At 56.6% G+C, this 27,658-nt stretch overlaps 2 protein-coding genes across 3 annotated transcripts; both read left to right on the top strand.

Moving 5' to 3' along the window:
- Positions 1 to 454: 454 nt before the first annotated feature.
- Positions 455 to 8,106, top strand: DOHH (deoxyhypusine hydroxylase). Of its 2 annotated transcripts, XM_006027185.3 has the most exons (5): positions 455 to 533; positions 705 to 1,039; positions 2,926 to 3,002; positions 3,935 to 4,172; positions 6,319 to 8,106. In XM_006027185.3, exons 2-5 carry the CDS (start codon positions 766 to 768, stop codon positions 6,633 to 6,635), a joined length of 906 nt encoding a protein of 301 aa, XP_006027247.1. In that variant the 5' UTR covers positions 455 to 533; positions 705 to 765; the 3' UTR covers positions 6,636 to 8,106. The 2 variants fall into 2 exon arrangements, with proteins under 2 accessions (XP_006027247.1, XP_014377064.1); XM_014521578.2 differs by having other exon boundaries at positions 493 to 1,039.
- An 11,378-nt stretch (positions 8,107 to 19,484) lies between these two features.
- SMIM24 (small integral membrane protein 24) lies at positions 19,485 to 27,112 on the top strand. The gene is made up of 4 exons (XM_006027184.3): positions 19,485 to 19,714; positions 24,054 to 24,189; positions 25,448 to 25,486; positions 26,717 to 27,112. Exons 1-4 carry the CDS (start codon positions 19,651 to 19,653, stop codon positions 26,808 to 26,810), a joined length of 333 nt encoding a protein of 110 aa, XP_006027246.1. The 5' UTR covers positions 19,485 to 19,650; the 3' UTR covers positions 26,811 to 27,112.
- The last annotated feature ends 546 nt before the right edge of the window (positions 27,113 to 27,658 follow it).

Here is a 27,658-nt window from a genome sequence, read left to right as displayed (position 1 = left end):
TTGCACATCCGCGGAAGTGCCTGGCAAGCCACAGCTGCCACCGCCCGCCCGCGGCAAATCGCCCGCTTTTGGAGCTTTTATTTGAAAAAAAAAAAAAGAATGAGCGAGTCTTGCGGCTCTCGCACCCCGGGAGCTCCGTGGCTTCTTGCCCTTAGACAAAATGGTGACTGTTTCCCACTACTTTGAGCAGGCCTTGAAGTCAGACACTGCCCTCAGTCAAGATGGCAGCACCATCAGCCACGGGCTGCTCAAGGAGCAGAGGCGAAGCGAGGCGAGCAAAGGAAGGGCGACTTGAGTTAAAGCATCTGCGCATGCCCACTCTTCGGCCTCACTATGGCAGGGGGGAGGGGGTACAGGTGAGGGATGGAACGCACCAACTCCGCCTTGGAGGAGGGGGGAGATCTGCGCCGCGCGCGTCACGTGACAGCTCCGTGCCGCCGCTTGCTATGCGAGGGAGCCCCCCCGGGGCCGCGTGGTGCGGTCCACCGCAGGGGCTGGCGGGAGGGGTGGCCTGGGGCGGTGCGTGGCGCGCGGTGAGTGCGTGGTGGGGTCGGGGGGACCCGGCAGCCGCAGGGCCGCAAACCCGCCCTTGTCCCTGTCACTCGGGCCTCTCGCTGCCTGTGTCTGCTGTTCAATCCCCGGTGCTGCCCCCCCAGCGCTGTGCGGAGCCGAAGAGCAGCCCGTCCCCTCTTCTCCCTGCCCAGGTTTCTGCAGCGTGCGCCTGGCAGGAGCGGTTGGGCCGCAAGGACCCTCCTGGCCCCCGCCATGGTGCCCGAGAAGGACGTGGAGGCCGTTGGCAGGACGCTGGTGGACGCCGCGCAGCCCCTGGCGGCTCGCTTCCGAGCCCTCTTCACCCTGCGCAACGTAGGGGGTCGCGCAGCCGTCGACTGGATCAGCCGGGGCTTCGGGGACGAGTCTGCTCTCCTGAAACATGAGCTGGCCTACTGCCTGGGACAGATGCAGGACGAGCACGCCATCCCCGTCCTGATCCAGGTGCTGAAGGACACCAGCCAGGAGCCCATGGTCAGGCACGAAGCAGGTACCAGAGCGTGCAGCTGATGCGGCTCCAGTCCTGTTGCCAGTGAAGTCCGTGGCAAGATGCCTTGGTGGATTGACACCTCAGTTCAGCCCAGAAGAGGTGTAATTGGGGGCTGCACAGGGCCAGGGATTGAATTTCAATTTGGAGAGCAGCGAGGTCCCTGCTTCTGTTAGGGGAATAATATGCCAGCTTTCTTCCTGTACCCAGCGAGTGTTTTAATGCGCATTAGCCTATTTTAATGCACATTAAGGTGTTGCATAAGCTGTGCTTTTCACTTGATGTACATTAAAATAGGTTAATGTGCATTAAGTGTCACTTGAAAAAGCCAGGCTAATGCACATTTTCCTAGTCCTCACAATGGAGGCACTAGATCTAATGCGTATGAACTAAAGCATATTGATGCACGTGTAGACTCTGGTGCACCTACTTCACTGCCTGACTGCACTGCCTGGCACCTTTAGGGGCAGCACCAAAGCCCCATTCATTTTCAGCACCTTTTCTGTGATCTTTCTGAGGCTTGGGCTGGTGATATGAGAAACAAAGGGGTCCCTTCATTTGCACAGTTAGATTTGTACAGCAGCTTGTGAGACGTGGGAGAGGCACGTGTGGTAGTGTGATGTGCCTGCTTATATCCAGTCTTCAGTGCTATTAAAAAATCTGTGGTGTGAGAAAGCTTGCCAGACTCCTCTCAAATAAAGACATAGACCAGGGGTTGGCAACCCCCTGCACCTCAGAGCAAAGATCTGGTTAAAAGGGCTCTGGGATGCCATGGCACGTGATGCTGTTCTGCTCGGTACGCCACAGCTGGCCATGGAGCCCAGGCTGCTTCCAGCAGGCAGTGAGGAGGCTACAAGCCCTGCTGTGAGCACCCTCGGCTCCCTGGCAGGCAGCAGCTGCCCAGAGCCTGGGCTGGCTGTGGCAGGCAGCCAGGGGGCTGCAACCGGTGCAGCAGGATCTGGAGCTCTGGCCTGGCTCCGTGGCTAGTGGTGACTGTACACGTACCTTGGGGTGCACGGTGGGGAAGGGGATGGGGCAGTGCAACCCTGGCCCCTCTCTCACCGTCTGTCTGGAAGTGTGCATGCACCCACCACCAGCAGTGAGCAGGACCAACACTCCTCAAACCTTGGGGCAGTGGCTTGCAGCCTCCCTGCTGCAAGCAGCCCAGGCTCCATGGCGGGCAGCAAGGGCCTGCCCAGAGCTTGCGCCGGCTGTGGCAGTCAGCCAGGAGGATGCAAAGTTTGCAGGCCTAGGCCTGCCTGGCTCATTGCTGGTGACAGGAGCATGCGTGCCACTGGGCAGACAGCGAGGGAGGGGATTGGGCTGTGATGCCCTTCCCTGCTGCATGCCCCTGGTCACGTGTGCAGCCATCACCAGCCATGGAGCCAGGCTGGGGCTTCAGACCTTGGTGTAACTTTCTGCAGTTTGCTTGCTGCGAGCAGTCAAGCTCCATGGCTGGCAGTGGTTGCATGTGCGCCTCAGGGTGTAGGGCAGGAAAGCTGCTGAGGCAGCGCAACCCAGAAGCATGTGTGCACCTGTTGCCAGCAATGAGGAGTGTGCCCCTTTCAGCTCCCCTGCTGTCCCTGGCGTAGGTTGAGGTAGGGGTATTTTTGGCACTTTGCCCAAAAATGTTGCTGACCCCTGATCTGGAGATTGGGGTATATATGTTTACCCCACAACCCTTTTAACCAGATCTTTACTATGAGTTGGACTCAAACTGTCACTTGTCATTAGCTTGGGAGCTGCTTTTCATGAGCATTGCAGTCAGATCTGCACAAAAGAAGTGCTGGGTTGTATAAAAGGTGACAACAGTAGTGTAAAGCCATGAAATTCTTGTGCATCTGCAGGTGTCTGTACCAGCTGGTAACCTCCTCTGCCCTTTCTTTAAGGTGAAGCCTTGGGAGCTATTGGAAATCCCGATGTGCTGGATGTTCTGAAACATTATTCTGAAGACCCAGTTGTCGAGGTAAAGCTTCTCTTGAGCTTACACCTCCCTTGGGAGGTATAAACACCACTAATACTGCTGCTGCAATGGGAAAGGCTGGGATTTAGGAGGCCTAGGTTCTAGCCACAGCTCTGCAAGCAGTCTACTGAGTGACCTGCGTATCATTGTCTTAGATTTTCCCTGCTGTCTTGCTTCAGTTTGGATGCTAAGACCTTTGTGGCAGGTTCCCTTCCTGTGTTTTTGTTCAGTGTCCACCACCACGGAGCTCTGTTCTCAGGGTTCTTCAGGTGCTGCTGCTGCAGTGCTTGGGGTGGGGAGGTGCTAGCCCTGCAAAGTTGGGGATATTGTGCTCATAGGCAGACACATTTTCTTCACTTGGTCTTTCTCTTGTGGATAACAGTTTAGACTTGAAGGCCTCTCAGTAGCTACAGAAGAGATGAAGTCAGGTTTGTTTCCTCTACTTGTTGCCTTAGAGGGGCCATGTCAATGAGGAATAGCAGAACTTGATTTCTGTAGCCCCAGTCCTTGGCCTCTTCTTGACACCATGTTTGTGTACATGTCCAGGAAGCATGTGTCTAGGAAGTAAATTCTTTCTCAGGAACTACGCTGTCCTAGCCTGGAGGAGGAGGGGTTTATAGCCTGGTAGCTCCCATGTCAAGGTTTAGGTCCTGTTTTGTTAGGAACATGGTGGAGAACTATCCCCTGCCCTTGGATTAAATGCCATTTAAATGCCATGTGTACCTCATTCTTGGTGGGCTGGTAACTTGAGTTATACTGTGCAGAGGCAGGAGACTGGGCTTACAGAGCAGGGAGGTGACCCATCTGCAGTTGCAGAACTGGGAAAGGAGCCAGGAGCTGTGACTGCCAGTCCTGTGGTCTGGGCACCCCTGATCTCCAGGTCTATTCTCTCTCACCCTGAGGGATCCCAGCCAAGCTTGTCTTCTGTTTTACAGGTAGCAGAGACGTGCCAGCTTGCAGTTAAGAGGCTTGAATGGCTGCAGAAGAACAAGGAAGTGCCAGGCACCAATCCCTACCTGTCTGTGGACCCTGCTCCCCCTGCTGAGGAGGAGGACATTGCCAAGCTGCGAAACACCCTCCTGGATGAGTCGTGCCCACTGTTCGATCGCTATCGGGCCATGTTTGCCCTGAGGAACATGGGGGGCGAGGCTGCTGTGCTGGCACTGGCAGATGGTGAGAGACCCCTGATTGCTTAAGTACTCTGGTTTCTCGTCCCTTTTGCAGGATCTTCATAGGAGTGAGTTCAGGGATCTACCTGTCTGCCTCAGCTCTGGCTATCCCTGGGATCCCTCACTCAGGCATGGGCCTGGCAAACAGTTTTATTGGTGCTTTTCCTAATGCTGTCCACTAGAGGTCACCTTGGGTAAAGACAGGTGGCCCTGCTCAGTGAAGCAGCTTCGTTAGCACACAGCCCTCCCTGGTCCAAAAAGGTCTTCTCCCATGTTTCATAATTAACCCTTGTATATTGTCCCACTTGGCTCCCTTGTGGTGCTAGAGTGTCCTGATTGAGCCATGCTGGACTGTTGTGAGTACCTCTCCCCAGTCCCTTCTCACCAAACACGAGACAGAGTCCTTATGAACTAGCTACCACCCCTAAAGGCTTGTCCAAACCTTGCAGTGTGGACTGAGATACTCATGGTGTTTCCATCTGTGCTTGGAAGAAGCTTTATGCCTTCTAGGGCAACAGTCATCAATCTTTCAGAGCCATGGGCTGGAATAGCTCAACTCTGGTCTGATGCAGTCTTTCGGTGTGGGGGAGGTTGGGGGCTGGGCATTGATGGTATTCTGGTGATGGGAGCATTGCCTGTGCCTATGCTGGGGATGGGCAGCAGGGAGCCATGCTCAAGCTACAGCCAGGGGGCAGAGAAGTGGCAGCTGGGCAGCAGCTCCTTGCTGCTTGGCTCCATGGGCTGGATGATGCTAAGCCCTGCTGTAGGGCATGCTGGTGCCATGGCAGCTCTCTGCAGCCACAACTAGAGAGAGGCAGTTGCCCATGATCCTGCTAAAATCATAGAAAAGTAGGACTGGAAGGGACCTCAGGAGGTCATGTAGTCCAAGCCTCTCCTAATGACGGGATCAGCCTTTTCTAAATCATCCTAGACAAGTGTCTGTCTAACCTGATCTTCACATTTCCAAGGATGGAGACCCCACACCTCTCTAGGTAGCCTGTTCTAATGTATGACCATCCTCATGGTGAAAGTTCTTTCTAATCTCCAACCTAAATTTTTTCACTGTAATTTAAGACCGTTGTTCCTTGTACAGTCCCATGCGCCTATAGATAACAGTCTATCTCCATCTTCTTTAGAACCACCCTTCAGGGGTTTGAAGACTGTTATCAAATCCCCTCTGTCTTCTCTTCTTCAGACAAAATAATGGCAGTTCATTTAGCCTTTCCTCAAGTCACATTTTCCAAACCTCTAATCCTTTTTTTTGTTTTGTTTTGTTTTTTTACCCTTGCTGGACTCGTTAGTCTGTGTGCATCTTCCTCGATGTGCAGTGCCCTAAACTGAACACAGTACTCCAAGTGAGGCCACATCAGTGCTAAATAGACTGGAAGGATCACTTCTCTGGATTTGCAAGTGATATTCTTACTAATACAGCCCAATATGTAGTTGGCTTTTTTCAGCAAAAGCACACTGACTCATTTGGCCTGTGGTCCACAACAAATATGAGGTCCTTTCTTCAATACTGCAGTCTAGCCAGTTGTTTGCCAGTCTGCTTTTATGCATGTGGATATTCTGTCTGAAGGGCAGGAGTTTGCATTTGTCCTTACTGAATTTCTTTTGACTTTTTTTTCTTCTTTTAAATGGGAGAAGGTGGGGGGCATTTCTCCAGTCATTCTTGATCCTGTTCCTACCCTCCAGTGTGTCTTAAACTTTGGTTTTGCTAAGTGTGCCCTCAATCCAATCTTTTAAATTATTGATGAAAATATGAATACTGGACCCAGGCCAGGGCAGACTCTTGGAGACCCTGACATAATACCTCCTCCCAACTAACTCAATACCTCCTCCTCGACTACTTTTACTCCAACAACAGAAGCCATAAGGTAGACGGAGGCCGAGACCCACCTGACTCATTCATGTTGACCACCACACCTCTGAATGACATGAGCTGGATTTGAACTCATTCATATACCACCCATTGCCAGTTCCTGGGTTCTGGAATCCCCTTTGTGAAGGGCTGTTTCTGGCTGCCTTCCTCACGAGTGGTTGCAGCAGTGCAAGATGGGGCCCAGCACCCCAAAATGCTTTGCAATACTGATGGCCCTTCATGGTGTGTTTGCTCTGGTTCTTCACTCTCCCTTTCCTGCTTTCTACAGGCCTGAAGTGCAGCAGCGCCCTCTTCCGACATGAGATCGGCTACGTCCTAGGGCAAATGCAGCATGAAGCCTGTGTCCCCCAGCTGACCGCAGCACTGGAAAGAGTAGAGGAGAACCCCATGGTGCGTCATGAGTGTGCTGAGGCACTGGGCTCCATCGCCCAAGCATCCTGCCTGGAGACCCTGCAGACTTACTCCCAGGACAAGGAGCAGGTGGTGCGGGAGAGCTGTGAGGTGGCTCTGGACATGTACAACTATGAGAACAGCACAGAGTTCCAGTATGCGGATGGGCTAAGCAAGCTTCAGGCCTCCAGCTAAGCAGGGGCTTCTGCCTCTGTGGGTGTGCATGCCTGCAGAAGGCAGTGGCTGGAATGGGTAAACCCAGGGCCTGGTTTCACCCTTCCCTGCACAGCCATTTACACCACAGAAAACTGGGTGTGATGCCAGATTCAGCTGGTCACTCTGCCCTGTGTAAATAATGGCAGCACATGGTGCAGAGCAGTGGAGTTCCAGGCTTCAGCCACTATTGCTAACTTGTTATAGCTTGCTTGTTTTAGTCTAAGGGATGGGCCAGGCTCCAGATCCGAGCCCTGGGGTGCCAGGGTTCTGGACAGAGCTTCAGCCCACTAGCACCTGGTAGAGTAGCATACTACTCTGTAGTAGCTCAGTATACGGACAAGGCAAGAGCTCCAGGCAGGGCATGGATCGATCCTGTGCTTGTTTCAAGGGGATGCTGCTCGTTGAAAGTGCTGGCTTCTTGTGTGTCACGGGAGTTGTTCCAGGGGTCTGTTCTTTGCCTCAAGGTTGTCTGGAACTCTACGCCATCAAGGATTCATCCTTACAGAGTTCCATTTTCTTTGGCTGTTCTCTGGCCTCCAGCTTTGCTGCTATTATGTACTTGGTGTGTCAGGTAAAGCTCAGCTGCAAGGCTGCCCCCTCCTCCACCCCCACTCCATGGGCCTTTCTGGAGGTAATGTATTTCTCTCTGTGCCTTGGTGCCATGGGCCTGGCAGGAGGCTAGCTCTCTTTCATAGCAGTTGCTGCAGTGGCTTAGTAGAGAATGCTTTGTGGCTACTCCAGTGACACTCCTGCCCTAATAGACTTGGTGCCACTGAGCAGGCCTGTGTCTCTGGATCCCTCCTATGCCATGAACCTGTTCTTCCTGAGTTGTCCTGGTGCCTTGCAGACTCAGTTCTGTCCTCTTGGGAACTCATGTTGCCCTTCAGTGATCCTGTTTCCTGGAACCATGGCCTGAGTTTTTCGTTCTGTAAGGAGCTGTGCACAGGCAGCAGTGGGGGTCGCTGCAGTTCCCAAGCTCCTGCAAACAGCAGCTGGGGATTATATCCCCCAGGAAAGGCCAGTCCCTTCCAGGGGTGCCTGGCTACAGTACCTCTGAGTTTAAATTAATATTAGAGGGAATTGCTGCAGTCTCTGTTTGGGCCCGGGCTGGAGGCTACCACTGCCTCATGTTAACTATACCCCTGTGAAGCCCTCTGGATTCATGTTAGAATTGGTGACTAGGAGCAGGAGTCGTCATCTCTGCCTGCTGTCTGCAAAACCCTGCCATTTGCAGGGGGTTGGCAGTGCCCTTCACAGCTCTGTCATCTTGGGTTGGGTGTGGCAAAGAGGGAGATGCCAGACAGCTGTCTTGAGGTGTTTTGTTGGCTAAGGCTCTTAGAGCAGCTGTGTAGAGCAGATAGCATTCCTAGGGGCACTTGTGAACAAACCAAAAGCTTGTTTTTGATGAGATGTGGGAACATGCTGCAGGGGAATAAATGGCATTATAACACTTGATTCTGTCCTTTGTCTCTTGAGCGAGGTGTGGGGCTGTTGTCTGCCCCTGGGTGGGTGGAACGCTCCTTCCTGGCTCCCTCTGACTTGCTATACACAGCAGAGCATGGAGAATGGCAGTGACTGTGGACTTGCAGATTTCTTGGATTGGTGTGGTTCAGCCTTTTCAGCCCACTGCCCCTGCCCATGTCTTGTATGGTCTTCACTGGCAGTGGTGCTTGAGCCACTTTCATGTGCACTAGCTCCAGATCACAAGTGAAACAGAAATGGCTGTTTTTGCAGGGCTGTCAAGGGCCCTTAGCCCACCTGTTTGCTGCCCTGAGGGGCTTTTTCCTTCCTGTGCTGCAGCGTAGGGAGCCAAGACCAGTAGGGACTGGGTGTGTGCATGCTTGCTGTTGCAGCATCTCTGCCACCCATGGTCAAGAACCACTGCCTTAGCATGGGACTGAGGGGAGCCCAATTCTCACCCAGTCCAGCCTGCCATGCTCGTACCCTGAGTGTGCTGTGGTGCTCCAGCTTCCCTCCCTGAGTGGGGCCCTATGACACTGGCTGCTGCACAGACAGCTGCTGAGAAACACTGCCTCAGTTTCCTATGTGACTCGTCTGAGGTCAGGGGAGGGGGTCCTAGTGCATGAACAGAGAGCAGGGGCTACGGGCCAAGTGGTATGTTAGCTCAGGGGTGCTTGGCACTTAAATGTGTTTGGGTGGAGGACCTTGGCCCAGGGCTGTGGGGGGACACAGGGCAGTGCAGGCATGATGGAAGGAGCCAGGGCTGTGATGAAATCCGGAGTAAAGGCCCATGTGGAGCTAGAGTCAGCAGTGGAGGCTACAAAGTGCCATCTCCAAGTGCAGGGCAGCTGGGACCAGGGCTCCAAGCAGGTGGTTTAATCCAGTGTACAGAACTAGCTGAATCCCATGACAAACCTGCCTCCCCCCTCAAACTGCCCTCAAACACTTGTGTCATCCTATGGGGTAGCCCCAATTTCAGGTGCCAGAGGTGGTGGCTGCCAGGAAGGAGGGCTGACCCACTGGTCAGCACTGACCAGCGTGTGCTTGGAGTCAGCTGCAACGTTGCCTAAGGCAGGACACCTCAGGATGGGCTTCCTGGGCTTGTCTGTCTGGGCTACCCCAGTGCTAGGCCCTGGCACTGCAGCTCTCAGCTCGGGGGTAGGGGGCACAAGGCAGCAGCTGTGTTTGTTTTATTCACAGATGCTTTTCACTTGGCAAAAGCCATTTATGATTCATTCTCCCTTCATCCTCAATCCGCTTAGCACATAAACCTGCTGATACTTCTCCAGCCACTCTCCTGGGAGCAGCCACTATGTTCTGTGCCCAGCTCTGGTGTCCCACCCCTTGCAGGGGAGGGAGGTGCAAGTCTCCAGTGCCTGTCATCCTTTGGGGGCTGGCATGCAGGTGGGTGGCATGCAGGAGCTCTGTGACAAGCCGCAGGGCCAAGACAACTCAGATGTGCAAAGCTGGTCCTGGGCCTTGCTGCCTCCCATGTTCTGTGCTGGGGGGGCAGGGGAGTTGGCTGCAGCAGTCCTCATTCACAGACCCTGTCGGGATTTCAAAATTTGCTTTTTTGTTACCTGATGGAATGAAATGGGAACCAAGTCTGGTGCAATCTGCAGCGTGCTCTCTGAGGGAAGGGCTGCCTGGCAGAGCCTAACGCTCTAGCGCTGGGGCTTAGGGCAGTTGTCTGGCACATGAGCGACCCTAAGACTTAGCTTGGGGCTCCCCTGTTCTCAAAATCCTTACAGCTGGGGAAGTGATTCACTCTCGTTCACACAGCCAGACAGGAGCACAGCTTAGACCAGAACTCAGAAATCCTGCACCCCTTGACTTCCACTGTGGCATGAAGTCCAAATGTGGAGGTATGAAGCACTAGAAGAGAAGCTGGTGCAACCCCTGAGCTGCAAAGTCCCTGCTGTGCTTAGGGCTTAGCTGACAGCCTACACACTGGCTCTTGGCAAATGCTGCTTTGCAAACACCTAGAGCTAGTGTCATTTCAGGTGAGCTGTAAGGCTTACACCCCTGGCTGGCTGTCTTCTCCAGTTTGGGCGATTCATAGCAGCCTGGACTCCCCTGGGAATGTTGGCTGGGCGGCGTTGCCGTGTGCTGGTAAACGGGTTGTGTCAGCCCCAGAGGGGCAGCCAGGGCCAGACAGGAGAGAGCTTCATGAAATCCACCCCCACTTGTTCTTCTCACACGGAGGGTGGCGAGCAAAGCCCCTGCTCCAGCCAATTTCAGCTGCATAATTCACATGAGATCTACAGTCGAATGAGATGACTGCGCACTTGCCAGAAGACTGCAGATCACATCTCCCCTCCCCAGTCAGGACCATCTTGGCTTTTTTTCCCTTTTTCTTTGCTTATTTAATACTCTGTTTCAATCTAGGAGCAGGGAAATGGGGGCAGTAGGGATGGCAGGAAGAACAGAGGGTGTCTCTCCCACACCAACAGGGAAGTTCGCTCCTTGGCACCAGCAAGAAGCCAGCTCAGCTCTGACCCTGCACTCTGCTCTTCTGTGTGCACAAGCCTTTGTTCCTTGCAGGTGTGACTGTCCCAGAGCTGCCCTGCCCTGCCCTCGTGGAGTCCCTTGTCCTGTCCCCCACCCCTGCCCCCACCCCTGCCCTCACCCTGTGTCAAAAATAGATGGCAATCCTCTTGCCTTGGGTCCGAGTGCGTCCCTGGGTGGATTTCACACCATCTGCTCCAGAGATTCAGGGCCCCAGTGACAGATTTAGACTAGCTTGGGGAAGCAGTCAGGGAAAGCTTCCTTTTCTTGCCCCACCCCAATTCCCAAACTTGGGATTTTCTCCAGTGCCCAGGGGTTTGTTGCAGTGAGCCAGGTATGCCCACAAAGTAACAGCACAATGGGTCCCCTGCCGGGTCTCTGCAGCTTGGGTGGAGGGAGCTGGGCAGACGTACCTGCTATCAGAGAGCTTAGCAGTGCCTGCTGCTCTGTGCCCTGGTGGGCTACTCCTGTGGGCACCAATCTGCAAGGGAGCTGGCACCCCAGGATTCAGTTGTGCTCGAGACAGGTTGGGATCCTGGCTTGATCCTGCCCTTCCTCTCTCATTGCAGCAGAGGCAAAGTGTGAAGGCCCCGGGGGCGGCCAACTCCCCCCACGGGCTGGCTGGGATCCAGTGGTGGATTAGCTTGGGTTAATCTCATCCTGGCAGCTGCATTATTGTCTTTTTATTGCTAAGTGCTGCCTGCTGGAGGGTGGCTGGAGGGCAGCACCCTGCTCCCTCCTGGTGCAGTCTGGGCAGGGGCACAGGCTGCCCCCTTGCTCAGCCTTTGGCCTGCCCTGGCGTATGGCTGGAGGCCACCCCTCTCCTGCGTGCCTGTGTGTGGAGGAACACTTGGAGGAGCCCCTGAGTGAGCTGCCGGCATCCAGATGAATTTCTCTCCTTGCTGTGCGCGGCACGGCAGACTTCAATCACCAAGGGAACTTTGCCTGGCTCCAGCTTTGCTCCTGTCTGCGTGGGGTGTGCTGAGCTGACGCTGGGGTGCTGGGGGCAGGCAGAGGGGGACCCCCATGCACCGGACAGCCTGAGGAGTCGCCACTGAACTAGCAGGGCACTGTCCCCCTCAATCTGCCACTACCACTGTGCTACTCAACCCCCCCCCTCCCCACATCTGCCCAGCTGTGGGGACGTTTGTTCTCACCCTGGCCAGGTCTCCTGGACTCACCTGCTGGGACCGTGTGTGGAGCTGCTGGCTGGCTAGTGGGCTGGGCTTGGCTGTTCCTCCAGCCAGCAGGGCCTAGGGTGTAGAGGCCTATTGGTGCTGTTGGCAACAGCAAAAAGTGGGGGCCATCTCAGACGGCTGCGAAGACGAGAAGAAGAAGCCAAACCAAGCCAGGCAGGGGTCAGGAATGGCTCATTCTGCCCTGCTGGTAGATGCCTTTGTGACTGGCAGCAGGAGCCTGCACCCCAGCAATAGCACAGCCGATGGTGTGCTGGGCTCACGACGCCTGCTGCAGTATGCCCAAGAGGAGGAGGAGGATGGGGTGCTGTACGTGGAATACCGGCCCCCTGCCCTGGACACCATCCGCCTGCCCCGCTACGTTGTGTACCTGCTGATGGCCGCGGCGATCGTGGTGGTTGTCGCATACGCCATTGTGGGCCACCTCATCAAGGACCTAGTGCATGACTTTGCTGGTGAGTGTCCTTGGGAGACTGCACTGCAGGTGGCTCTGGGGATATGGCTGGGGATTCTGTGCGCAGCACATGGGTCCTGGTGGAGGGGGTGGCTCAGGGTCAAGAACAGATATGGACCAGCAGGCAGTGGCTCCATGCAGTGACTTGGGGTCTCAGAGGACAGGACTGGCCTGGAACTGCTTGGGGAGTGGTTTGCCAGTCCCAGGAAAACTTCTGAGCTTTCCCCATTTTTCTGAGTTTGCACCAGGACAAGCCCGAGACCTTTCACAGAGTCTTGTAGGGCTGGGGGTGGAGAGCAGAGTGGGCCAGGATTCCTGTCCATCTCCCACATCCAGGTGAGCAACTGGATCCTGGGACTGCGCCTCTGGGTGTGTGCCAGGGGGGAGGGAGTCTCTGTCTTGAACAGAAATTCCAGCCTCGGACCTGGGGAGCTTTTCCCAAGTCAAGTTTTTCCCCAAACTGGGCTGTTCCTACAATATTTAGGGTTTGGGGCATTGTTGCTTTCTAATGAAAACGTGTTTGGCCAAAAAATTCTCAGTGGAGCTCTCCCAGGACTGCCATTTTGATGCCACCTCTAAGTTGGTGTCTGGAGCTCTTGTCCACACTTAATTATGCCACTGAAATGCAGCCAGTTCTGGTGTGGAAGGCAACAGCACACAGTAACACTCGGTGATGGGGTAGGTCAGGACCTGGGAGGAAGGCTGTGGCTGGCTGAGGAAACAACATTTGCTGTGGTTTTCAGGTGGGTTTGGATAGCAGCTCCTGAATAACCACCCCGCTGGTAGGATGGGTCCCTTGAGCTTTTAAAAATAGCATGGCTTGGTGCCTCATTCCTCTTTCTCAGCTGGAAGATGGCACATCCAGCTGCAAAAAATCCTCTGCACAGGCTCTGGGTATGGAGGTAGAGATCCCTCCTGCATTGACCAGATTCTTGGCCTGCCATAGACCTTGCACCTGTCCTGGGCCCAGCTGCCAGTGGCCCTGCAAGGCTGCAGGCTGTTTCCAAGCCAAGCAGAGGCCCCTGCTTACATCCACCCCGGCACAGGTCAGGGGAAGCTCCTGCCCCCTTCTCATCCACTCCTTTCCCTTATATTTCAGACTGGGCATTTGGGCCCAAGGCAGAGGAGGAGAAAAGGGTCCGTGAGCTGAATCTGGTAGATGCAGTCTCGGAAGATGAAGTGTGGCCCGATGAGATCGCTGTGGTGGTGGATGACAACCAAGTTGGCAAGATCGCTGGCCTGCTGCCCGGCATGGAAGATGCCCCGGTGCAGCCCCACGCGGCCCCCCGCGGGTCCATCTCCTTTGCAGACTCTCACAAGAAGAGGTTCTTCTAGACATGGGCTGGCGCTGGGGCGGCAGATTGAGAAGGAGCAGGGGAGGCCTGTCACTGCAGGCACTGGCATGCTCCAGCTCCAGGTTTCAGCCGCCTGCCCTGGGTCTGTGCTCTTTGGCTCTGCAGCTTGGACTCAGCCTGGTAGAGGGAGGATGTCTGCAGCTCTAGGCCCACCCAGAGCTTTAGGGCAATTGGACCTGAGCATCCAGGTAGTCTCTTTCTCCTCCTTCCCTGTGGGGAGGGTTGGGGCTGTCATCCAAGTGGCCAGCTCCTGCCTGTGCCAATAGCCCTGCAGTGACCCCTCCTGCTGAGCTCTGCGGTACTGCTGGATGGAGCCAGACCTGGCCTGTAGACGGGCACCCACTGCCTGCCTGCATCGCTCCACCTGAGAGAAGGATTGTGCCCTCGGTGTGATAGGACCCAGGCCTCAAACCCTGCTGGACACTGACTTGTCCTTGCCCCAAGCCTTTCCTTGAAGCTCTGCCTCATCTCCCAACAGCGACCAGCCTGAAGGGGAGCTGGGGAGGGAGGTTGGATGTTCCTGTCCCATTCCCCAGGGAGTCTCTAGGGGGGCTGAGGGGTCTCTGCTAGGGGTAGCTGCCCTCCCAAGCCTCACAGGGGAATTGGAGCCCCGTCTCCAGCCCTCTTGGTGGATACAGACTCCTCCCCGCAGGCCTGGCACTGTCCGGTTCCCTTCCACCGGGGGCCCAAAGCCTGGGTCAAGGCTGCGCTGCAAACAGCCCTGCTGCCAGCTCCTTGCCCCCGTGCAGTGCAGGAGGGAGCGTGGTGGGCATGCCTGGTCCCGCGGCAGGCCTCTGCGCAGGGCTGGAAGAAGCTGAAGTGGTTTTTGGAGGCTTTTCCTGGCTCCTTCCTATGTGTTGACCCAGCAGAAGCTAACTGTGTGCCCTGCCCCCTACTACCACCCCTAGGTATTTTATTTTAAGAAACTTGGAATCCCTCAGCCTGTTCCCAGCTGGCAGTGAGGGGCCATGGCGGGGAGGACTTTTCTTTGACCAAGTGCAGGCCCCTGGGGCCTTTTACCCCCTGCCCCAAAGTCAGCAGTGACCACAGACAGGGCACTACACTGGGCTCCACTGCAAAGGAGTCTACCCCCTTCCCCTCTGCCGAGTCTTGTCCTGCTCCAGCTCCCTCCTGCAGACCCTTGAATGGGAGACATTTGCTGCCCGGCTCTGGTAGTGCTGGGGAGCAGGGGGGCTTGGGTGAGGTGGCAGGGGGTCCTGCAGCCAGGTGCAGGTTGGGGTCTGGTTCTGCTGTGTGATAAGGGCTGTTGGCATGACTCTGTGTTGTCCCTCCCCACCCTGGGGAAGTCTGGCCCCAGCAGGCAGGTGTCCCATTGCACTTCCACTACCCTGGGAGTCTTGTGAGCATTGCAAAGGCTTGATTTTGGAGTCATCTGAACCAGACCCCGAGTGCCAGGCCCTTTTGCTTTTGCATCGGAGCAGGAAGTCCCAGCAAATCCAGCCTTGGCTCTCCCTGAGCAGTCAGGAGGGGCTGGGCCTTGAGGGGCTTCTTAGGGCCAGTTTTGGATGCTGAGGGGGCAGTTGTGGCTCAGGAGCTGTTGTCCTCCATGGGCTGGGTCCGTCCGTCCATCCCACTCACTGTAATACTTCCCGGGGGCTGATGGGCACCAAAATAAACCTGACTCCAGCTGCAGCGCAGCCCCGTGATTTTTATGCTGAGGAAGCTGAGGGTGAGTGCGGGTCCAAGATAAGGAGGCTGAGGTTCCTGACCACACGCGGGCATGCTCCCAGACAAATGCACATGAGCTTTGCTGTGCACTCCCTAGCAAGGGTGCCCTCCCCCTGTGCCACTCCCGCCATGCCATGTGATGGTAAATGCTCACATCTGCCTTCAGAGCGGGCCTTAGGGAAAATGGCACTCTGAGAGAACTTGTATGCTGCCCCCCTCTCCCCACCCAAGTCAGTGGCATGGTGTGCCAGGCAGACGGGTGGAAAACACTGCTGTTGCTGTGCGGGGGCAAGGCAGGTGGACTGGAGCAGGCACCCCCCCCCCCACACATGCTCAGTCCTGCCCACACACGCCCTGCCTACAATTGCATGTGCCCGCTTGCACCTACAAAGGGCTCAGGCACACGCACACGTGACAGGGTTGCCAGGGGCTGTCTGTCTGGGGCTACCTGCAGGTGCGTTTACTGCTGGTACCCACTAACAAGGGGCTTTTCATGCCTGTGCTTCTCTTGCCCCTATGTCTTTCCTTTGATCCTGTGACCTGAGGCACTTCCCCCATTTGAGGGGCAGCACAGGGCTGTCACAAAGCCCTGGAGATGCTGGCAGCCTGGCCACGCACCCTCCTTCTACTGCCCCCCCAGGAACTATTTTTGGGCATCAGAGGGGGAAAGGCTGGAGCCAGATCTCCCCTGGCTGGGGCCGGCTGGGCTCCTGCAGCTTCTTTTTCCACTGGCCCCTGCAATGTGGGTCCCCCGATAGGCTGCCCAGGGTGTGTCTGCACTGCAGGGCTCAAAGGGGCCTCTCGGGGCCATGGCAGTCCCTGGGTTATCACCTCCCGTGAGCCTTGTGCTTGGAAGTCAGTGGTTGTTTGTTCCCAGTGACACCCTGGGGCTGTTTCCATGGCATCTTCAGGCCCTGAACCACCGCGCTAAAGTCCAAATTCCAGCGAGCTGGTTGCTGAGGGGAGCAGAGCTGGCATGAACGGTGCCAGACACTTTCTGCAGGGGAGAGGGCTCTGGTTTTCCCACGTGCATGCCAGGCTCCGCTCTCGGGCCCAGGGGACAGGCTGCCTGCAGAGCCCACGTGCCAGGAGAAGGGGAGTGTGGGCTAGGCAGGGAACTGGCCTACTTGCTCAGCTCATCGTCGCTCAGAACCTGTCCCGACTTTGACCAGCCTCTCCTGCACCCTACCAGCAGTCCCATCATTAAGGACCTCCAGCCCTTCCTAGAAAATGATGACCATCTCAAGATAGCCACGGGAGACGAGCCTGTCTGGGCGTATAGGCAGCCCCGAACCTCAAACAGTGTCTCTGCAGCCACAGACCACCTCACTCCTGTTCTCACTGAGGCACCAGCCTTGCAATAGACCCAGATGCCAGCTGTGCCCCTTTATCAGCATGACATCATCACTGGACCAAACATGACCTCTACCAATGTCATATAAGCCATCACCTGCTTGCAGTGCTTCTGTTGTACACTGGACAGCTGGGCAGTCCTTATGCGAGAGAAAGCACAGTTACTGAGCTGACATCAGTTGCAGAAAGACACGCAAGCCCGTGGCCGTGCGCTGTAATCTCCCTGGACCGTCCAGCACTGACCTCAGGGTAGCTGTTCTTCGACAAGGAAACTTTAAAACCCAATGTGAATGCAAAACAGCACGAGAAATCCTCTGCAGGCTGGTGTGTGTGACGTGCAGTCTAAAGGCAGACTCTGGATTTTTATCACATTACCTGGATCAACTTTTACGGTCCCTACAGGTATATTGCCTTGTTGTCTTCTTCAGTCCACCTTTGCCTCTCAGCACTGCCCTCTCCTTCATCCCTCTCCCTGCGCTTTGTGTTTAACTCTCTCTTTCTGTTACAACACCTGCTCCCTGCGGAAGTGAGCAGATGCTTATGAAAGCATATGCGCCTGAATTAGTCTAAAAAGTGCAACTCTCCTGTGCCTTCTGCCTGACTTCAGACTAACATGGCTAACTTTCTCTCGCTGGTCCCAAACCATATTCTGCAGTGGGAGGAGTAGGGTCTGGTGGGTTAAAGCAGTGAGAGCTGGGCACCAGGCCTGTCCAGCTCCAGAAGTCTGGGGTCCAGTGGGTTAGAGGGGCTGGGAGCCAGGACTCTTGTTTTGGGCAGGTAGCTTGTGTAGTGGTTAGAGCTGGGGACAGGGACTCTGGGTTCCTGATCCTGCCACCAGCTCCCAGTCTGCTTGATGCAGCACATTACTACACTGAGCCTCAGGTGGCCTTGCAAAATAGCATGACGTGCCTCTCTGGGCTCCTGTGACAGCCAAGGCATGCGGAGCGCTCAGCTTCTGCCCTGTGAGATCCTAGCCATGTGGCATCCAGAGTGCTGTGAGATCCTAAGCCACAGGCACCAGTTGACATCACCCATGGGGAAGTCTCTGCAGTCAGGGGGTGCAGTCTCTGGCTGCCAGTGTAGGTGCAGGGCGCCCTATATCCCCTGCTGAGACAGATCTCCAGTCCTGCTGCTGGGACTGATCGGCCAAGGTCTTGCAGATAATGGCATTAATGGTTAGCAGTTTGTGGTTGGCACAAACTCTCCCAGTATGAAGTGGCCCCAGGCTCCTGCTACCAGGACAGCAGCCAGGCCCACAGAACAGACCCTACGATGACAGGCTGAGAGCCCTGGGGCTCTTTAGCCTGGAAAAGCGCAGGCTCAGGGGTGATCTGATGGCCACCTACAAGTTTATCAGGGGTGACCACCAGCATCTGGGGGAACGTTTGTTCACCAGAGCGCCCCAAGGGATGACGAGGTCGAATGGTCACAAACTACTTCAAGATCGTTTCAGGCTGGACATAAGGAAGAACTGCTTTACTGTCCGAGCCCCCAAGGTCTGGAACAGCCTGCCACCGGAGGTGGTTCCAGCGCCTTCATTGAACACCTTCAAGATGAAACTGGATGCTTATCTTGCCGGGATCCTATGACCCCAGCTGACTTCCTGCCCTTTGGGCGGGGGGCTGGACTCGATGATCTTCCGAGGTCCCTTCCAGCCCTGATGTCTATGAAATCTATGAAATCTATGAAACAGCAGCTCCTGGCCAGGAGCAAGCCTGGTGCCCACAGCCACCCCGGCTGGCTGCCAGCACAGGGGCTCTACCAGGGGCCTGCAGAGCTACAGGCAGGGGCTGCTGCTGCAGCTTGAACTAAGGGCCAGGACTGGACAGGCACCAGTTTGTTGGGCCAGGGTGGAGAAGGCCATGCCTGACCTAGGCTGGCACCAACTCGGGGGAGCTCAGCTCAGTCTGGCAAAATGGTGGTGCCTTGGACACAGGAACACTGTGGGCAGAGGCCTTGTCTCCCACTTGCCCAGCGCTGCCCCAGGCCACTGCATGGGGGGAGGCTGCGGCACAGCCCCGTGGCCGGAGTCCCTGGACTCCTTCACCTTGTTCCTCAGGGAAAGCCCAACTGGAGGCATCTCCAGCTGGGCAGGAGGAAGGAATGACCTGTCTCCCCTGCAGGTTTGCTGGACAGGCAGCTTCCTCCTCCTGCCTGTGGGCCAGTGGGGGTATAGCCCAGTGCTGCTGTGTCCAGAATGGGGGGGCATGACATTGCACCCATGGGGAGGGGTTGCAGGGAGGTGCCCAGAGGCAGAGTTGTAACCAAGGCCCATCCCACATCCACCCCCAGTGCACCCACTCCTGCGGTGCTGGTGGCTCTCCTTGCCCCCAGCCTCCCTGCAGGTGGATGGGGTGGGGAGAGAACCAGGAGGGCAGGCAGACTGGGATGCTGCTGGCTGCAAAGGTGTTGGTTGGGTTGCCTGTGGGCACTGCCCCAGAGGCCTCGAGCTTGGAGGACCAGTGACTTCCTGGCACTGCATGGCCCATCCCATGGCTCAGCCCAGTGTGCAAGCAGTGTCCTGGCTGCCACGGACCGGTGGGGGAATCTCCGCTGAGGCTGCCAGACTGTGATACACACAGGCCCCAGAAAATCCTTGGGAGTGTTAGCTCACAGCCGAGCACCCTTCATGGATGCCCATGAGCCCTGGCCTGGATCTTTTGCTCATATAGTGGGCGCTGTGTTGTGCCACGCTGAAGTCATAACAACCCGCGGTGCTGGCAGAGAACATGCAATTGCCTCGTGCCCTGGTGCCTTTAAGACCAGTGTTGGCATTGGCTCCCCTGAGCAAGACAAGGTGGCTGGTGGGCTGTCCCAGGGAAACCTTCAGTGCAGGGCGGGGGCAGCTTATCGGGAAGGAGCGCTGCCCTTTGAGTTCAGGTTCAGTGTCGAGCGAGCGAGCAGCTCTGTCCTCCTGCTGCTGCTGCTGCACAGAGGCAGTGCCAGACCCCCGGCAGGCGCTCAGCGAGCCAGGCACCATGGCCCCCCTGCAAGCTGCTCTCCTGCTGTTGCTCCTCGTCTCCTCTTCGCAAGCCCAGGATGGTAGGGGCTGTGCTCCACTCCCTGCCTGAGACCTGGGGGAGTGGCGGGGTGGGGGTAGGGGGGAAAGAGAGAAGGTGGAGGGAGCGCAGGGAAAAGAGGAGTGTTGGGTGGGGGGCCCCAGGGTTGGTTTAGGGGGTCTCAGGTGCCAGCCCATACCACACCTGGGTCCTGACCAGCACCAACCCCTTGGGAAGTTCCCCTGGGGATGGAGTGGGCTCACAGTGATCTGGCTAGCTGTGCAGGGCAAGCCTGCAGGCTGTTGGGGGAACCTGGAGGAGACCCTCCTGGTCCCCAGCAAGACCAGCACCCCCAGTGCCCTCTGCCCCACTCCCTAGTTCTGCTCAGGGGACCCACAAACCAACATGCACCCACACAGCTTCTGGAACGAGATTTGGGAAATCCAACCAAAATCTCCATGGCCCAAGCCAAGCGTCCCAGCAGTTCTGTTTCACAGGAAACTGCGAAATATCTGGTTTTGTACCAAATCACAATGGAAGCAGATTGGGCCATGCCAAGATCCAGGAGTCCAGGTTTCACCCTGTTCCTTGGTAGGGTGCAGAGCTCTGTTGGTGGCATCTGGCTGGGTTGTTTGCAGTAGCCACTACCTGGTGGGTACAGGCTGTTGTCCTTAACTTGTGGCTGCTGTACAGAGAACACGGCTCCTTGTAGATCTCTGACTTAAAGGCCATGTCCTCATCAATGAGTACATTGGTGGGGCAGCCACAGGGTTGGACAGAAGTAACATAAGCCTGGCTCCTGCTCCTGTTCCTTGGGTTCCATCTGCCCTGGGCAGAAGGAACCCAAGGAACAGGCTTCCATCTGGGAAAAGTTTATTAAAGAGGCCATCCTTAATGGACTGGCCGACGTCAACATCTTAAGGGATAGCCAGCACGGGTTTGTTGCGGGTAGGTCTTGCTTGACCAATCTCATTTCCTTCTATGACCAGGTGACCTATCACCTGGACAAGGGAGAAGAGATTGATGTCATATATCTTGACTTCAAGAAAGCCTTCGATCTGGTGTCCCATGATCGCCTCTTGGAGAAACTGGCCAATTGTCGCCTTGGGTCCTCCACGATCCGCTGGCTGGAAAATTGGCTCCGGGGTCGGACCCAGAGGGTAGTAATCGATGGAAGTCACTCATCGTGGTGTCCTGTGACCAGTGGGGTCCCCCAAGGCTCTGTCCTTGGACCCATACTGTTCAACATCTTCATTAATGACGTGGACACTGGAGTCAGAAGTGGACTGGCCAAGTTCGCCGATGACACCAAACTTTGGGGCAAAGCATCCACACCAGAAGACAGGCGGGTGATCCAGGCTGACCTGGACAGGCTCAGCAAGTGGGCGGACGAGAATCTGATGGTGTTCAACGCCGATAAATGCAAGGTTCTCCACCTTGGGAAAAAAAACCCGCAGCATCCTTATAGGCTCGGCAGTGCTATGTTGGCTAGCACTATGGAAGAAAGAGACTTGGGGGTCATCATTGACCACAAGATGAACATGAGCCTGCAATGCGATGCGGCAGCTAGTAAAGCGACCAAAACGCTGGCTTGCATCCATAGATGCTTCTCAAGCAACGGAGGATCAGAGGTCAGGGAAGCAGACCCTGCGATGACAGGCTGAGAGCCCTGGGGCTCTTTAGCCTGAAAAAGCGCAGGCTCAGGGATGATCTGATGGCCACCTACAAGTTTGTCAGGGGTGACCACCAGCATCTGGGGGAACGTTTGTTCACCAGAGCGCCCCAAGGGATGACGAGGTCGAATGGTCACAAACTACTTCAAGATCGTTTCAGGCTGGACATAAGGAAGAACTTCTTTACTGTCCGAGCCCCCGAGGTCTGGAACAGCCTGCCACCGGAGGTGGTTCAAGCGCCTTCACTGAACACCTTCAAGATGAAACTGGATGCTTATCTTGCTGGGATCCTATGACCCCAGCTGACTTCCTGCCCTTTGGGCGGGGGGCTGGACTCGATGATCTTCCGAGGTCCCTTCCAGCCCTGATGTCTATGAAATCTATGAAAATCTCATTTCAAACTTCCCCCACATACCAAAAAGCTGGTTCATTCCATCCCACACGAAGCCTTCTCAGCTTGACGAGACTTGCTTAGAAGAATTCTCCTTGGGGATGGACTCAGAGCAGTTCTGGATGATGGTTTTGGGCCTTGGCAGTGACCTGAACAATCAGTCACTGCCTGATATTGGCCATGACACCCTGAATCTTCTCTGCTGCCAAGGGATGGCCCCTTAGTCCGCCAGCGTGGCACATGGAAAGGTTTGATTTTCAGTCCATGCTGGTTGGGTGGGTGATCTGAACACCAGCCTCACATCCCAGCATCACATCCTAACCACCAGGCCGTTCTGGTGGGAGTGGTTGTAGGGGTGAGGGGTACAACCTCTCCTGGTGAAGCTATCCTACATGGTTGAGTCTTTATGCAACATGGAAGAGCTGCAATAAGAGGAGAGTTTTCCTGGGCTGTGTGAGACCTGGGTGGAAGTCCTTGCTTTAAGTCAGGGAGGGGACAGTCTCAAGCATGGGGGTGCTGAGTGCTGTAACCATAGGGCTGTTGGTACAGACACACAATACCTTGGCCAGGTTCAGGCTGGTAGGTCTGTGTTGGTTTATGTGCCCTTCCCTTGCAGGGGCAGCTGAGACCTATGAGCCTGCAGTGCCGGAGAACATCCATGCCTTTACAATGGGCATTGCTATTTGTACAGCTGATGACAATCCCCTGCTGGTGTGTCTTGGAGCCCAGCCCCATGCACCTTTGGAAGGGTTTGCTAAGCCCTGTGGCTGCCAAGGCTGGAAACATTTCCCCTGATGGATAAAGAATCACCAGGAAACCAGTGTCCAGTACTGCCCCAGTCTGCCATTGCTGAGGCTAGCAGGAACCAGGGACATCTACCAGGGACTCCCTACATCTTGGCAGTGAATCTAGGCTGGTCCTAGTCAGACAGCAGAGCCAGAAGTTGTCCTGCTAGGTTTGGTCCTGAACCCTGAGTCCTTGGGGTGGGGACCATCTCCTCCCTTCTGAGAGGGGAGGATCAAGTCAAGGCTGGTGGTGAACGCTCTAGGAGTCTCAATAGGTTTTTGAGGCTGGAAAAAAAATTCTGTCTTTTCTGGAAGGAGAGATGTCCAAGGGTGACTCCCAGGCACCACCAAGCCCTCCAGCCCTGGGCTCTTGGTTGGCCATGTCTGCCTGTCCTTAGGGACCATGCCACGCTGCTCAGCAGAGCTCCCTTCCCAGTGCTGGGGGCACGGGACAGCTGAGAGTCTGACTGCAGCCCCTCCCGGACCCCTGTGCTGTGCCCTAGCCCCAGGAAAGGCTTGGCTGAAGTCCTGACCTACAGGGCCCCAGTAGCTCCAGCTGCTGGGGGGAGGCCATGACCTGGCCCAGGGACCCTGTCTGCAAGCCTCAAGTCCTGTTTGAACTGTTGCTTTCAGGGGGCAAAGGGGTCCCTCATCCTGCGTCATGTGCTTCTAACTAGGCATCATCCCCTCTGCTTGGGGAGGCAGCAGTTAACCCTGGGGACTGGCACCACTGAACAGTGCCAGGAACGAAGACAGGGAGTGACCCCCTCTCGGGGCTGTGCCAGGCAGTACCCTTCCCCCACAGAGTCTAAGGCATCTACCTGTGCCCTAGGGCCCCAGCAGCCCAGCCCAGCCCAGCCCAGCCCAAATGCCCTGCACCACTGCAAGAGGCTTTCAGCCTGCTCCTCTGAGACCAGCTGGGTGGGTCCAGCACCCCGCCAGCCCCCTTGTACCCTGACCAGCCTCTCTCCCTTTAGTGACAGGCACCCCTTCCAGGGAAAGTCAGATCAGGGTCTCCTTGTCTCTGGGGTGACTCCTTTCTCCCAGGGAAAGCCCTTGCCCATCACCTACCCCTGGATAGGAGGGAGGCCGGCTGGGCCACCCAACAGGCAGTGTGTGTCCCCTCCCTGCAGCCACAGAGCTTGGGGTGGGGGCTGTGCTCACCCCCACAAGGGTCTGAACTGCCCTGTCCCTGCCCAGGGAGCTTTGTGGAGTCACCCGAGCCCAGCACCAGCCTGGTGGCCTCCCTGCTGCACTCTGCCAGTGCCTTTAGGGACCTGACTGTGTTGGGGATGGACCTGCCAGGCCTGCAGGAGCACATGGAGCCCAGGGATGCTGGAGGGAACCTGGACAAGTAGCAGTCTTGGGGAAGGCTGGTCCCTCCAGGCCTGGGCTCAGGCTTGTGGGTGGAACTGGAGGCTGGCTGCCCCGATGCTGGGGCTGGCTAGGGAGCGCCCAAATGCCAGCAGGCCCTATACCTGTGAGAGGATTGGGCCCTCTCCTGAAGTGACCCCTCTTCTTTTGGCTTGGCAGGGGCTGTGAAGAGCATTGCATCACGCTCCCGTCAGCTGCAGCCCTGGCTGGTGGGCCTGACGGCCGTCGTGGTCTTCCTCTTCATCGTCTTTCTGCTGATGATCATCAACAGAGTCTTGTGCTACAAGAAGCACAGGTGGGCTCTTGCCTGCCCCCCTGGGCTGCCAAAGGGATTGACCCCTTTACTGTGGCCCCATCCTGCTTGGTCCTGAGCACCCTCTTGTGCTGCTCCTTTCCCTGTCCCCCACTTGCCTTCTCTTTGCCACTGCTTTCACAGTGACTTGCACTGCAGAGCTGGTGCAGGCAGGGCCCTGCTGACCGTGCTCTGAGCTTGCAAAGAGTTTTTATGGGGAGACAAAAATGCCTCGCATAGGGCTCAGGCTGGAAATGGGAATCAGGACTCCTGGATTCCCCTCTGAGGGCTGGGAGGGGAGGATAGCTTCGGTTCCTGCCTGGCTGAAGGGGAGACGGGTGGTGTGAGCACCGGGGGCTCAGGCAGTGTCTGAAGCAGTGACACCTCTGCGCCAGGGTGGGCAGTGCAGGAACAGGCAGCTCCAGAAAACGGCTATGCCCTTGTATGAATGCACCATCCTGGGCCCCAAAAGAGACCTGGCTTTAGCCTCTGACCTCCTTGGCACAAGTGGACACAGGATTTTGCAAAGCCAGAGAGAAGGGGTGCGGGGTGGGGAGGCAGTGACTGGTGCTCCAGGGTGGCTGCACCCCTCCCCACCTTCCCCTCCTCCCCGCTGAACCAGGACAGGCAGACCATGCTGCAGGAGCAGTGGGCAGAGGCTTTATTAAGTCCCCAAAGCAGGTAGAAATTTGCTCCCTACCCAGAGACCTGTCCCCCTCCACCTGCTGTTGTCACTGCCGTCCGCAGAGCCAGCGGAGCTCCGGAGTCACTTCTGCTCAGCTCTAGCTGGGCTGCACAGCGGCAGGCTCAGCCTGGTACAGCGGCAGTGGTGGGCATGTTCCCGCTCCTTACATCTTTGCCCTGGGCTGACAGAGAAGGCCCAGGGAGGACTGGGGAAATGAGGAGAGGGGACATGTCTCTGAGCATGGAGGGGAATATTTTATCTGCTTTGGGGACATAAAAAAGTCCCCGGCTGCTGCTCCTGCCGCGTGGTGAGAAATGGGGATGTGGCCATGCCCAAGCAGCATCCCTTCTGGATCTGCCCCTGTTCCTGGGTGATGGTAGCATGGAGAGGAGCCCGGGTGTGCAGGTTCTCCAGAGGGCTCTGCTTGTCAGCCTCCCGGAGGTCTCTGTTGGAGCTGTTCCCAGGCTCTGCAGGGTCAGGAGTACTGGCTATTTGGTGCCTGAGCCAGAGCCTGTGGCTGGAGTGTACAGCCCCGTGGGGCTTTGCTGACTCTGTGCTTCCCTACTTTTCTCCCAGGGACGAGGAGGATACCCAGGGACAACAGACTGATACCAGGTAATGCCTCCCCTCTATGGCTGCGGCCCTCCCATGGGGCTGCTGAGGGCAGTGCCCAGTGCACTAGGATCTCTCCAGCTCCCTTGTGCCCTTTGGCTGTGGTGAGGGCAGAGCTGAGCAGCTACAGGCTCCCTGGCTGTTCCCGTCAGCTTGGCCGAGGGGGCAGCCCAGGAGCCTGGGACCAAGCTTATGGTTCTGCTGCATGGCTTTGGACAGGTCCCGTATTTTTCTGTGCCTCGATTTCCCCAACAACAGAAGATAGGCAGGTTCCCTATAGGCTGGATCACTGTGTCGTGGAGTCCATGTTGCAGTGCAGGAGGGGTGCACATGCCCAGCATGAGCCCTGGAGAGGCCATGGCAAGTGGCAAAGCTGGGTGCTGTTCCCTTGACTATGGCCTTCCTGTAAACCACTGGGCCCATGTCCCAGCCACACCATGGTGAGAAGAGCACCAGGGCGGGTGGAGGGAGAGAGAAGAGCACCCAGCTCCCACCTAGAGCTTTTCTGCCATCCACATCAAAGCACTTCGTGGCAGCCAGCAGCACTAGCCCCTGCACAGGCCCCCAGCCCCTAGGAGGGCTGCAGATCTCTGCTCTCCCCCATCCCAGGCAGCACCCTAGCCTTCTCAGTGCACGAAGAGACCGCAAATACTCAGATACAACCACAGGGCAGCACCTAGGCTTGTAATGCCTGCTTAGAGACCCATGAGACTCAGCTGTCCTCCAAGAGCCCCGCTGGGTTGGCTGGAGCCCTAAAAGATGGGTTTGCACCACCAGCTTTCTCAGCAGCGGGTCACACAAATCTTTCTATGACAGGAGGCCCCCGAGGCCAGGACCCCGTGTAGCAGCCCCTGCACAGCTGCCGAGTAAGGGGCTGCACTGGCCCTCCGCAGCTCACGCCTGGCAGCTGCATCCACAGGGAACATGGGGCATCCGTGACACACGTGGAGTAACACACGGGAAAGCACCAGTGCAGATGAGCTCTTACAGAGCCGGTCAAGGGGAGCTCCAGAGGCAGCTTGGGCAACCAGCTCGCCAGGAGACCCTTTGGTGTGTCTCCACTAGGGTCCAGCCAGATAGAAAAAGTGTTAATGAATATATTAATGAGCATGTTTCAAAAATGCCCCTTATGAAGCCAGGGCCTGAATAGACACAGCCAAGGAGGCATCCCCGTCGCTGCACAGAGCTGCCAGGTGATGCTATGTCCTCTCTGTCTCTCCCCGGTCCTGGCAGGATCACCCCCAACGTCTATGAGAACCAGGCGCTGCAGGAGCAGCCGGAGGAGCAGGAGGAAGGGGCGAAGGCAAACAAAACCACCCCTCTGTGAGGGTGCGCTGCCCCGCTGGAGCCTGCTGCACCGATCTGCCCTGGACACACCTGCTTTGAGACCAACCAGTTGGCTCTTGGCTGCTTAGCTCAGCCCAAGGAGTCTCCTGCCCAAGTCAGACCCCGCTTGTACCCGCCACTGCCCCCAGCTACAACTGCGCCATGGACTGCTCTAGGCTGCTGGATCCTGTCTTGCTCCACGCTGGTGATCTCTGCTCAGTGCCCCCCCCAGGACCTCCAGGCATTAACCTGTGACCTGCACTGCTGTGCCTGGTGTCGTTTATTATGTGTCCGAAGAGTTCACGTCGTAGTGGCCTCCCTTGAATCACTGCATGCGGCTTGTAGCTCTTTGGTGGGCCGGGGCTTAACCTAACAACCAGGTCATGAGAGCTCCCAGAGGCAACTCCCCTGGGACAAAACACAGCCAAACATGACCCCGTGGGGCGCCCAGTGCATGCCCCAAACCCCTGGCCAGGACTGGCGGGTCAGCTCAGCCGCACTTCTGCTCCCCTGCAACGCATGGGTGCTGTGCTCACCTGGGACCCAGTCTGGTGAGAGCAGAAATCCAGTCCAAACTTTACTGTGGCCAGCAGCAGGGGATCCCTGTGCTTTGAGCAGGCAGGTAGAGGGTCCCCCTTGTCCCTGGGGTTACAGCAGGGAAGGGCCTGGCCTGGATTTCCATGCCCACCTGGAACGGGCTCTGGGTGCAGGCCTGAGGAGGGGCAAAGCCAAGGATCACTGTGGCATCTAGCACTGTGTGCCACCCCAGTGTCACCTGCCCAGCTCCTGCTGCACACAGAGGGGCTACAACAGCCCTGCGGAGGCTGCTTTCGGGGGTCTGGCTCTCCC

This window comes from Alligator sinensis, unplaced genomic scaffold, assembly GCF_000455745.1.
Source record: "Alligator sinensis unplaced genomic scaffold, ASM45574v1 scaffold103_1, whole genome shotgun sequence".
Lineage (NCBI taxonomy): Eukaryota > Metazoa > Chordata > Crocodylia > Alligatoridae > Alligator > Alligator sinensis.
This window is presented reverse-complemented; position numbering and strand designations above follow the sequence as displayed.